This window comes from Nipponia nippon, unplaced genomic scaffold (assembly GCF_047370975.1).
Source record: "Nipponia nippon isolate SJK-2023a ecotype South Korea unplaced genomic scaffold, ASM4737097v1 scaffold_6, whole genome shotgun sequence".
Lineage (NCBI taxonomy): Eukaryota > Metazoa > Chordata > Aves > Pelecaniformes > Threskiornithidae > Nipponia > Nipponia nippon.
In genome coordinates, this window is record NW_028262380.1 from 49,727,248 (window position 1) to 49,739,283 (window position 12,036).

The window sequence follows — 12,036 nt, forward strand, 5'->3', positions numbered from 1 at the left end:
TCAAGCACTGAAACACTAAGAAGTGCATAGACAAACACTTGTATTCACACATTATGATATATTTTTCAGTTTTGTGATCACATACTTTTTTTTAACCCGAACGATCTGCTTTATTCAGTGTACAGAGCAGACAGTGGTTAGCGAGTCAGCACAGATATTGCTCAACATTAGGATTACTCAATGTTTTGTTGTTTCTTCCTGATCTAATTTGTGGTCACATACTTTATTTATTTACTGACCCTTATTCACCTGCTCTGAAGCTCAATTTAGCTTCCTTATATGCTTTTTTTAGTGGTGGCTAATATGGAGTCATGTGTAAAAACATTTCTGGCTTGGATTTACAGTAACCATATGACGTGAAAAAGCAATATCATTTCAATTTTAGATATGGGCAACTGAGTCCCAGGAAAAAAATAATTAAAGCTAAAACTACACCTGACTTCTAAGTGGCCAACTTGAAACGTGGCCAGGTTTTTCGTATCGCTTCTGCGCTGGAAGCGTGTACCTCACCGCTTTCAAGTGCGTCCCTAAGATCGCTTCTCCCGAAGTGGTTTAAACCACCCCAACGAGCCCACGCCAAGAAACATGCTCCGGGCAGCGAACTCCAGCCGGCCGCCGCTTGAACGCCTTCCCTCAGCCCTAAGCCCATGGGCCGCCCAGGGCCCCGCCGGCAGGGCCGACCCGGGCTGCTGCCCTGCCCTGCCCCGCCAGCGCGCCCCGGCCTCCCGGCCCGCTGGCAGTGACCGCCCGTTTCACCTCGCCGTGACGGCGGCAGACCTCGGACCCCCTGGCCGCAAGCCCTTCCTCCCCCTCAGCACGGGGCGGCTCGGGTTCACAGGCCCCCCGCTCGCTACCGGCGCTGACCCCCTGCGGAGCCCGGCCCGGCCCAGCCCAGCCCAGCCCAGCCCAGCCCGGCCCTACGGGGCACCCCGAGGTGCCCGCCGCGGCGGAGCGCTGCCCGGCGGCGGCCGCCAGGTACCTCCCCCCGCCGCCGCCGCCGCCGCCGCCTCCTCCGCCCCCTTTTGTGGCGGTGCCAGGCGGCCGCCGGGTTTCCTGCTGACGCCGGAGAGCCGCGGATGGGCAGGGAAGGCCGCCGCCGCCTCTCCTCCCGCCCGCCGGCTAGCGCCTCGCCCCCGCTCGCCCCGCCGGCAGGAGCGCGGAGCGGCCCGGGCTGAAAGCTCGCCGGGAGAAGCGGGGCGGAGAGGGCGCAGGTGCGGGTCAGGCCCGGGAATCGCGGGGGCCGGGCGACTGCGCTGAGGGGACGCGCCGGCCTCGCCCGGCAGGGGCGGGAAGGCCCCCGGCCGCGGGCGGACATGGCAGCCCCCGCTTCTTGAATGCGTTCAGCCGCCCCCCCGCCGCCGATGGCCGAAGCCTGGAGGCTGGAGGAGGACGAGGAGGAGCTGCGGGAGGTCGGCAGGAGGCACCGGAGGGTCGCCCTGAGCTCGGCGGCAGGTGAGGGGCGGGGGCGCGGCGGGCCGTGGCGTCGCTTGCTTTGGGCTCGCCCCGGCCCGGTCGCCGGGTCTGAATTCCTGTCAGGGGCTGGGCGGCGTTGGCGGGCCCTCCCCAGCGTCTGCCCTCCCCAGCGTCTGCCCTCCCCGTCGGCTTCACCCGAGGTCAGGGCAGCTCAGGTGCATCTGAGCCACGGGCTGGCGGGAGCCGCAAGCGTGCCCTCCCCGGGGGCTCTCCTCCCCGGGGGCTCTCCTCCCCTCTCAGCCCCAGAGCCCGCGGCTTCTCCCCGCTGATGCTGACATGGACGCTTGCTGTCCGCCAGAGACACATCCAGACCCTTAAGATGCCATCTCAGGAAACACAATACCAATTTTTCTTGAAAATACCAAGGCGGAGGAACATTTAGATCTCAAAGTTGTCCACACGTAACCATTTCCACGTAGGTACGGACAGCAGGCCTTGGCGAACGGGAGGCAAGCATAGGTGTGTACGAGAAGGCATGGAGACAGGAGGTTGGGAGCAAGCAGGTTGATACGGCGTGATAGAGAGACTTGGAGGTCGCAACAAGCTTTTATTTGGTGACACGGTGAAATCCAGTGGACCCTGGCAGCAATTGAAAGTATTTAATCCAGACATCATTGTTAATTGAAGGGCAATGCATGTATCACTTTTCTGTAGTCCCTGAGGTGTGAGTGCAGCATTTCTTTTTCTGTTAATGTAAAATCCCCTCCAGAATTAATCGTTTTCCTAAGGTCTCTTTCCAGGCAAAATATCAGCCACACTGTGTATTTAAAGTTGAATTCCAAATATTCTGATTTTTAATAATTATGATACAACTTTAACGATGTAGTAACTTCTACAATTCATGTGGGTTTGCATCCATTTGAGCAACAAGAAATTGAGTGTCCCCTTGTAGATGACAAAAACACAGCAATTTGAAGGGTCTCAGAGGAAAACTTGCGACATGCAGGCCTTGTGGCTGCCACCCTGTGGCTTCCAGTGCCCCTGGTTATGTCCCTGCATTTCTGGGCAGGTGCAGGATTAGCAGGAACCTATTGAAACCCTTGTGGCTTGGCATGCGTGCAGGGTTTTGCCTCGTCTAGGGTAGAGTGCAAAAAAAAGTGCTGGTTCCTGTATGGTTTCCTCAATAGCTAAATGTTTGAGCTGCTAGTTATGATGCCTGTTTTTTAGAGGTGTTTCTTTTGGACATTTTTATTAGTGGAAAACATGAAATTAGTTCTACAGTTTATAAATGTATGTGATCTTTGCCGCCTTCTTGTGGAACAAAGCTTGTTCCCAGAGTTTGTCTTTGGCGAAATGCTACTAATCAGTAATAAAGGGCCTGTGTCCTTTTTTTATTTTTATTATTATTTTGTCCTGACAACATCCCTTTGAAATGGGCCCGGCAGGGTTTACCTTACTAGTGTAAAGTATGTGTGAATGACTGGCATTCTGCTTTAGCTGTCTCGCCTTCTTTCCATCTGTTGGCAAGACTCTACAGCGGAAAACAGCACAGAGCATTCTTAAGGCATCCCTGAAGAATATCACCCAAGGTGGCTGAGTTTGCTGTTCCTCCCTTGCTTGGCAATTCTCTTACTCCTTTATTTACAGGCCTATTGAAAATAAGTGGGTTTTTTTGCATGCAAGATGCAGTCACACTGCCAAAATGGTAAGCAGGTGTTAAATAAGCCTGTTGGATATTTTTGCAGGGTTTAAGAAATGGTGTAGTTGCATCTTAGCAGACTGTCAATTTAAGCGTATCAGTCTGTTAAACAAGCTATGAATGCAAGCAACTTAAATTTCTGGTACGTTCAGCTTATGCATGAAAATGCATAAGGGCAGTTGCTCACCTTTGTCCTGCACGTACAAGGTGTGTATGCAAAGTGGCAGTTGAAAGGTGAAAGTTCACAAATGCTTCTGACATACTAAACGCTCAACCATGTAATTAGCACTGTCTTATTGGAGGACCAGAACACAGGAGACTGTGGAATGAAGAAGTAGTATTTTCCCTTGAAGCTAGTCACAGTTGTGCTATGCCAGATACTGTGGGATGAAGCCAGCTAAGCGAATCTAACAGCTTGCTGCTGCCAGAGGTGTGATCTCTTTCATGGATGCGCACTTCTGCTCTCGCCCGTGTGTCAGCTCTGCTCGTCCGGCTTGTTGGTGAGTGAAGTCACTGAAGTTGTGGTTTGGTGGCAGCCTGGGCTGATCGACCCAGTGGCTGCGGAGGCCTCTCTTGGAGCCCTGGTGCTCACTAGGACCTGCACCAACCTGTTCTGGTGTGTTGGCCAAGCAGAGAGCTATTTTTCTTGTTCTCTTCAGTGGATGGGAGCCTGCTGATTCAGCTCGCTGGAATGGTTTTGTACAGGTTCTGATGAATGTTGAAGCTGGCACAAGTGAAAGACTAGGAACTTGCAGCTGGAGGGAGATAAGAGACTATGCCAGCCAGGAGTTAGTTTGGCTTAGGTTGTTGTGAAACTGCAGCCTGAGAGCTGTTAGAGATCTACTCGTGTGGGGTTTTTTATTTGGTTGGTTGGGGGGTGGGATGTATGGTTGGTTGTTTTTTTTTTTTTTTTCTGGATTAGGCTGGGGGCTTTTTTGCTGGTTTAATGAGCTGAAGAGGCTTGCTGAAGCACTAGAGAAGTGCCAGAGCTGATGTTAAAGCAGGGAATGACAACTTGGAGACGTGAGCAGATGAGATGGGCAGAAGCATCCTTGTCCATGGAGTAGTTGTAGGTAGCTCAGCTGATTTGTCTGACTGCCTGTTTTTACCCCATTGCATGTCATGATGATGGAATTGATTTCTCTGAATTCAAGAAAGCTTTTTAATTAGCATGTTCTGGAAAACCTGCAAGAAGATACTAAGTAGAGCAATGTGAGACCCTTCTAATGAAATTATTTTCTCTTTGAGAAAATGCTGATTGCTTGATTATTTTTTATATATATATAAATTTTTTTTAAGTGATAGGGAGGAGAACTAGGATACATTCTTTAAAAATTGAGAAGAATAAAAGTAGCTGCATAGGTTCATTAAACTTAATCACCTGGTCACCTGCTGTGGGAAAGGAAGCCAGTCTTGCTGGAAACCTTTAGGTTTTTTTACTGCAATATAAATAAGTAAAATAATGTGATCAATTTCTGCCCCCCTTGTTGCATATTTCTGTCACATACATTATTGCTCTGGGAAGTAATAGAGAACACTGGATTTTTACTGGACTTTTTGGTTTAGAATGTTAGTATTTTTATTTACTTTGTTTTTAATAAAGTGGACCAAACAACAACAAAAAAACCAAACTAAAATCCTATTTCCCCATAGGCTCTCCAGTCTAACTTTGGACATGAATCTGGTGTGCTTTCCTATTTTGACTAGCTTTTTATTCTGTGATTACTGACTAAAATAAGTGGGCTTTCAGGAAAGTTTATAGTGAATATAGTAAATCTTACCTAGGAACTGCATGTGTTAATTATGTGTCCTTGCTGCGACATTAGGGCTGAGGGAGCATCTCAGTCTTCTGATGTTATCTAAAGTGCACAAGAAATTTTTAACATATTCAGTATCTGTCTTATTTCACTTTGAATTCTGGTCAGTGTACCTTGAGAAAGAATAGCCCAATATGGATGTGGCAGATATTTCCTTACTTAAAAATAAAATAAGATTGCCAAATATAGAAGTCAATAATGAAATTTATTTGAGTTCATAATGAAGAGCTATTGTGATTTGTACTTTAATGTGTGGTTAAAAGTACAGATGGTCAATAATACAAGGAAAGGCTTTGATTTAATTTAATATTGCTCTGTTTCACTTATCACAAATGATTGTCTGTGGTTTGTTCCCACACAGCGGCTGTAAATTTTGCACACAAGTTTTGCTATGCTGACTGAAACATCTCTGGTTTTCTGTTGGTTCCCCCCCCCCCTCCCCCTTCTGTTTCTCCATAGTATTTCAGATGTTTTCTGGAACTTTTTGAACTCTAGTGGGCAATTTTAGATTATGGGTGAAATCATCTGGCTTTGGTTGGTTGATTGAGTGCTTTGGGGTTTTTTTTTGCCAAAGCAAGATCTAGTTCGGAGTTGGATCAATTCTTTACACTCCCACAACTCCCACATCAAACTGGCGCTGACTTGTTTTGGAAGCTGAGAACAATGAGCTGTGTCCAATATAACAAATTAAGGTTGAATATTTCACTGCTCAACATGCTGAGAGGTTAAGGGGGTACATTTGTGTAGTGTGTCTCATGAAATTCAGTGAACAGTAATTTGCAGGCATGATGGACTTTTTACAGATAAATTAAGAATTTGAAAGAGGAATGCTCAGCAGTTGTTCCCATGTTAATGCAAAATATGTGTTTGGTCTTAAGAAGTAAAGAATAAGATGGTCTGAGATTCTTCATTAAATTCTTAAGTCTGAGACTGATTAAGCGATGATGTCCGTTAGAGTTCACTGGATCGTACCATGAACAGCTTGACCTTAGTACTTCCCAAGGGGTGACAGTGACCCTGGAGCAGAGAGAAAGTGTGATTATGAAAAAGGTGGCTGCAGGAGTTAGTCGCTGTGTTCTTAAAATCTTAACTAAATCTTATATCTAAGAAGCAGAAAGATCTGCATCTCACAGAACAGAAGTCAGCATTGTTCAGCTGGAAACTTCTTTGCCTGCATGCCTGTGTCCTTTGCTGCTGATCTGGAAATTGTTCCGCTTGTCCATAGCGAGAGTAACGATTTATCGTCTCTTATTCAGAGAACAAAAAATATAATCCCAATAGAGCAGATCAGCTGTCTTGAACAAATGCATAAGGTCTATGATCTGCTAGTCTGTCCATGTGTACACAAGAAGCCCTTAAAAACAGGGCTGAGAGGAGAGTTGGAGGGGTGGGTGGGAATGGGTACTTGTTTTATTTAATTATTTATTTAATTGGCTCACAAGTTCAAGAAGTGGTAGAGCTGATTGCCAGCTGGCCATCTCTTCCCTCTTTCTCCTGGGATTCAGTCTATTTTGTTTTTGTAGTGCCAATGCAGGCTCAAGGGCTTCAGTTTTAATAACTGCTTGAGGCAGCACCACAGTAAAACACTTAAAAATTCAAAGAGCACAAATAATGTAATTCTTCTGTAATAATCTCTAACTGGTGCTAATACGTTGTTTCATGTGAGTATTAAAAAGATTACTTGATTAGGCCTTTTCCATAGCCCGTTGAAGTTGCTGCACACATTTCCACTAAATTTCATAGTCTTTGAATTTAGCTTGCTTGCGGTAAATATACTAACTGAAGCTTTTGTGGAAGTTAAATAATGTAGCCTGTATGTGGAAATTCACCAGCATATCTTGAAATTCAAGTGTACTGTCAGTGGCAAGAAAAAAACCTGCTTGCAGTTACTTGGCCAAGAGCGTAGACTGAACCACAGAGAATGTTGTGTCTTCTGAAGCAACAATGCTCCTAAAAATGAAGGCTGCTCTAAGGAAAATAACTGAATAACTTCTGATAGTCAAGAGGGTGATTCCCTAGCCAAGGAAACTGTAGAAGGACAAATAATAATAAGTATTATTAAGTGATGAAATGGACCTTCTTCATTTAGATTATAGCCAAAGCAAGGCACAAAAATGTATTATTGTGTAAGGAGCGGTGAGTTTGTAGCCAAAGAGAATAACCCACTGAGTTCTCATTGCCCAAAGACCATGCTGTTAACTGTGTTGCAAGCAATCATTTCCTGTCAAGGTAACAAATGATAAATCAGGGTTGTTGCATAAAGAATGGGGATACACAGCGAAGGGCAGAATGAGTCATAACCTCATTGCAAGAAGCTTTTACCGTAGTGGTTGTTGTTCACGGATGAGAAATCTTTAATATTTGTAAATAAATTTGTCAATATTTACTTTTGACAGTATAGCCTTGATTTAAAAACTGGAAACAACAGAGAAGCATTGGTGATACTCTTTCCATTAAAAGTTGATGTCGTTCTGTGTGTGTTGTTTCAGTAAGTATCTCACACAATATGTGCAGTATGAAAAGAAATTTTGTTTTGATAGCACTTAAAGCCATTTGACATCAACTTCTTCTGCTGATGCTTATTATCTATAGTTAAATACAGTGCTTTACATTTAGCATAGTTTAGTTTCTTCGCTTTGATGATTTTGTGTTTGTGGCTATGGGAGTGTTGGCTGGAAGGGAGCTCTGGGGTTACCTAGTCCAGCCTCCAGCTTGAAGCAGGACTGTTGCCAAGGCTAGATCCATCCTGCCAAGACTTTGTCTAGCTGTGTCTTGAAAAGTCTCCCAAAAGAGAGGGATTTGCCGCCTCTGCAGGTAACCTGCTCCAGTTCTGCATTACCTCCTCATGTTCAACCTGAACCTCCCAAGCCACAGTTGTGACCCTGCCCCTTCTAATATTGTCCACTAGTACCAGCAAGAGTTTGCATTTGGGATCTTTATTGCTACCCTTCAAGTAGCTGTGCGCTGCTGTTACATAGCTCCTTTGCCTCCTCTTTGCCAGACTAAAAAAGTGCGGTCCCTTCAACCTTCTTATTGTGCAGTCCCGCCTCTCTTATTCAGGTTCTCAAACTGTACAGAAATGGAGTGGAAGCACTGGCTGTGCTGCTGGCTGCGATTTTTACTCTTCTCTTGAAAAACAGCATGCACCGAAGTTACTGAAGCATTCCAACAGCAGACTTGGGAAGACAATCTATCATCTGTATATCTGTGGTTTATGCTTGGCAGGCATCCTTCCCTTCAGTGAAGGACGAAAATAAGTTTTGCGGGAAAGCATAGATTTAATGGTTGATGGGACACAGAAAGAAAACTTCCTTTTTTCCCCTCAACGTTCTATGAATTTTGAAAGACACAGGATTTTATGGTTATCGATATTTTTAAATTGACCATCTGATGTAGTGCTGTGTTAAACTAGCTGCTTCAGGTGGTGGTGTAAATCAGCAGAGATTTGTATGGATTGCATGTGTTATTCTAAAAACATCAATTTGACATTCTGACTTGAGAATTTAGGATCTTCTTACAAGATTTAATGGAATTCTAAATAAGATGCTTCAAAGATGAACTTAATTGGTTTATGAAATCTTGCATATGTTACAAAACAAATCTATACCTGCTTTCTATGGCTGTATGTAGCTGTATTTGGGTCTAGCTTGAAGGGCTGGATGAAAGCAAAGCTGATAATGTTCACACCATAGTAGAAGCTGAATGCAACAGACCTTACTATTAATTTTCTTTCCTACTGCCTTTTTTTCCCCCTAAGCTTTTTAAGAGGTTGTTGTATTTATTTTGTGCATGAGTCACCACCTCAGTCAGCTTGTTCAGGCTTTCAGAGAAAATGTGATTGGATCAGAACATGCAGAAGATTTCAGATGATTGACATTGTTGCTCCTATAACTAATAGAGTGTGCTGCCTCAGCCTTTCAGAGGCATGATAGTAGCTCATATACGCCCCATTGTGCAAACTGAAAACAACATGGAACAAGAATTTTATAATTTTCACGTCCTTAGGAATGTCATACTGGATCAGACAAAAGGTTCATCTTCTCAGGTAACCTGTTTCTTACATTTGCCTACATATGTCTTCAGGAAAGTCTGCAAGAAACATCTCCTAGGATTCAATTTTTACTTCTGAGAGAGATTCCTTGCCCTTTGCAGTCAATGTCTTAGCAACTTCTCGGAGCCTGCATATGAAAGGCTCTACTAAATAGTTGCCAATGGATTAATCTTTCATGAATTCAATTCCTTTGTTTAATCCACTTACACTTTGATCTTCAAATCTTACATGGTAGTAAGGAACACAATTATTTATTATAATAAATCAGTTACTACCTTTTACGTGCTGGTTGGTACTTTTACTGGGTATTCACTAGTTCTTGAATTATGATGATACATTTCTTGTCTATATTTTGCTCTTTTAATATGGTTTTGAGTGTGGTGATATACACTCTTAAAAACGTAGGTAAATTTTTAAGCACTGTGTTTCCTACAAAGGGGTTTCGGATCCACTCTCCTTCTAGACAGAATATTGTATGCATAAAAGAAGCCATTTGATTTTTTTCTTCAGCTATAACATTTTGCTTCTATTTATAAGAGGTAAGCTAAAATTAATATCAATTGTTTTCTTAAGGTGATAAATTTGTATTCATCATGCACTCTGTCTTGCATTAAAACCTGAGCACTCAATATCACAGATCTGCACATGAAAATTGATTCAGGTTGTGCCCATCTGTGTTAAATCATTTACAAGAATTTTTGAGTGAACAGTGTGCTGTGATGTTATTCATTATTAAAATACTGTTGGCTCATCCTGTTGGAGCGATGGGACATAAACACCTGGAAACAAGCTCAGCATTTTGATAACTTTCTCATAATAAATTGCTCCATCAGTGTGCTGTATTCATTTTATGACTGTCTGCACTGTAAATCTAGGGTGCAAAAACTGATAGAAATGTGAGACTTGGGATCAATGTAAAAGTTTTGGAAAAGAATCTCTCTCCTTCCACCTAGTGCTTTGAAAATGGCATTGTCAGGTGCCACAGTTTATCTGATGGCAAATGCTGTAAGCTTTGTCATTTGTCATAAGTTTGTCAGCCTTTGCAAGTATGTCTGAAGAAACACCCAGTGATCTCCAGACTGGAATGGTGAAGTTCACCTGAGAATGGAGTTCCTGAGGGTGGGACACCTGCTGTAGTCTACCATGTCTGTTGTTTAAGCAGGTCAAGACAGTGCTTGGAAGAGTGTCACTACCAGCATGGGACAGGTATCACTGAATGATGAGATGGGATAATGCTGCAGACCTCATGTATCCAGCACTCATGGGCATAACGTCATGATGACAAAATCTGTTTTTCCATGCTGGTGTGCAAAGCTTGCCATAGATCACCAATATCATCTCTGGGAAATTCATGGTAGCTGCTGCCGTGACATTAGGCACGCATCATTTCTCTAATTGCTCTCCACTAGCTTGATGTTGGTGGATCCATTATCAAGAACTATTTAATTGAAGTGTGTCGTTATGGTATTTTACTCTTGGCACTGTAGCAATGTAGAGGTACTTATTAGTGTATTTACAGAGGCTGGATGCCTCTGGCAGGATCTGTAGGCCTTTTTGGTGTGTGCACAGGAGTGGGAAGAGAAAAGGTCTGGGAGTGTGTGGAGGAGAGGTATTTCTCCAAGGTACTGAAGAATTTGCAAGAGCTTCTGCCAGCATTACCAGAGTGCACAGGAACCCTGAGTTTATCTGCAGTAAACACAGAATTCTTTGGTTTGGGGGTTTCTGGATGCTTCTGGCTTTGCCGTCCTTGTGCTTGGTCATTTTAAGTTGCCTTATGGTTTTTGAAGCCTCTCGTTGAACAGTAGGGAAACTGCTTCATGTTACCATGAGTAGCAACTGAATGGATGGAATTTGCGTTTAGAAGAGTGACAACAAGATGCACTAGCCTTATGTCAAGGCTAGAAGCAGCTAAAGAATTACTTTTATAATAGCTGCTTTTTCTATTGTGTATTTTTTTGAGAGGCTGGAAGGAGGAGGAAGTACAATTGCTAAACATCTGGAAGAAACAGATGAGAAGGCTCTGTGAAATACTGTAATTTCTCAGGAGACCACAGATAGGTGCAATCAGCTTTTGTCTAAAGCACAAGGGCCGCATGTGAAGACTGAAAGGTGTATGCATCTAATATGAGTGGTTGTTTATAAGGCATTTCTTAGAACTGTGACTTACAGCTTTCATTTTGTACACAGAGGGACCACAGTATTTTTACTGTGATTCGTATATGTTTTGTAAATTGTGTTGAATTCAACCATGTTTTCAATTTTTAAATAAAAAGCACACCAAGCTGTGTGTTGTGAACTTACTTTTATTGAGCATCCTTGAAGTTCTTACTAAGTGGTATAAAAGCCATGTGCTCTGGAAGGGTTGCCTGACTTTCTTTCGTCACAGCAGGTGGTGTTTCTAGTCTGTGACTTGCCATTTCCTTGTTGTCCCTTTCTTTTTTCCTCCTGAATTCCCTCTTTATAAAACATTGTTATCTTCTCTTTTGGAGCTTGGGAGGATATCTATGTTCCCCACTGGTTAGGCACGGTGACCTGTGTTAAGGTAATGGCACTGGTTTCCAGTGACTCCATCTTTCTGTCCTTGTCACAGTCACTGAGGACCTTTGGGCTTCCTCAGTAATCTGCTGCTTTTGGCACTCTGGCTGATTAGCCAGGACTTGTGATGCACTCCCACTGTTTGAATTGCCTTCCGTGTCAAATTCCTATCTCAGGTTGTAGTAAGACCCTAATTTAGTGTTGGTCAGATGAGTCTGTGCACCTTCATTTTCCCATGGACCAGGCTGGTGCAAAAGACATGGCTACAGCGTGATCAGATTTACTGCACAGACGGGCCTTCTGCCAGAGGTGAAATCACGGTGCAAGGAATCCAGCTGTACGTAGTGACTTCTGGTCAGGACGGTCCTCAAGGACCGAAGGGCACATATACGCAGATTTACAGGCACACATGTTATACCAGTAACGAAGAAGTCTGAGGTACCTTAAAGGGGATTTGGTAGATGTTTAACACTTACCTTGGAGTGGATGTAGATAAACTCATCTCACACCTCAGTAAAATG

General features: G+C 43.9%; 1 protein-coding gene across 3 annotated transcripts in view; it reads left to right on the forward strand.

Moving 5' to 3' along the window:
* The first annotated feature begins 1,040 nt into the window (after positions 1 to 1,040).
* SH3D19 (SH3 domain containing 19) overlaps positions 1,041 to 12,036 on the forward strand; it is an 86,095-nt gene continuing 75,099 nt past the window's right edge. For all 3 annotated transcript variants that reach the window (XM_087736304.1, XM_087736306.1, XM_087736305.1), the window contains exon 1: positions 1,041 to 1,452. In XM_087736304.1, coding sequence (XP_087592430.1) covers positions 1,335 to 1,452 — 118 coding nt within the window. In that variant the 5' untranslated portion in view covers positions 1,041 to 1,334. The remainder of the gene's footprint in view (positions 1,453 to 12,036) is intronic.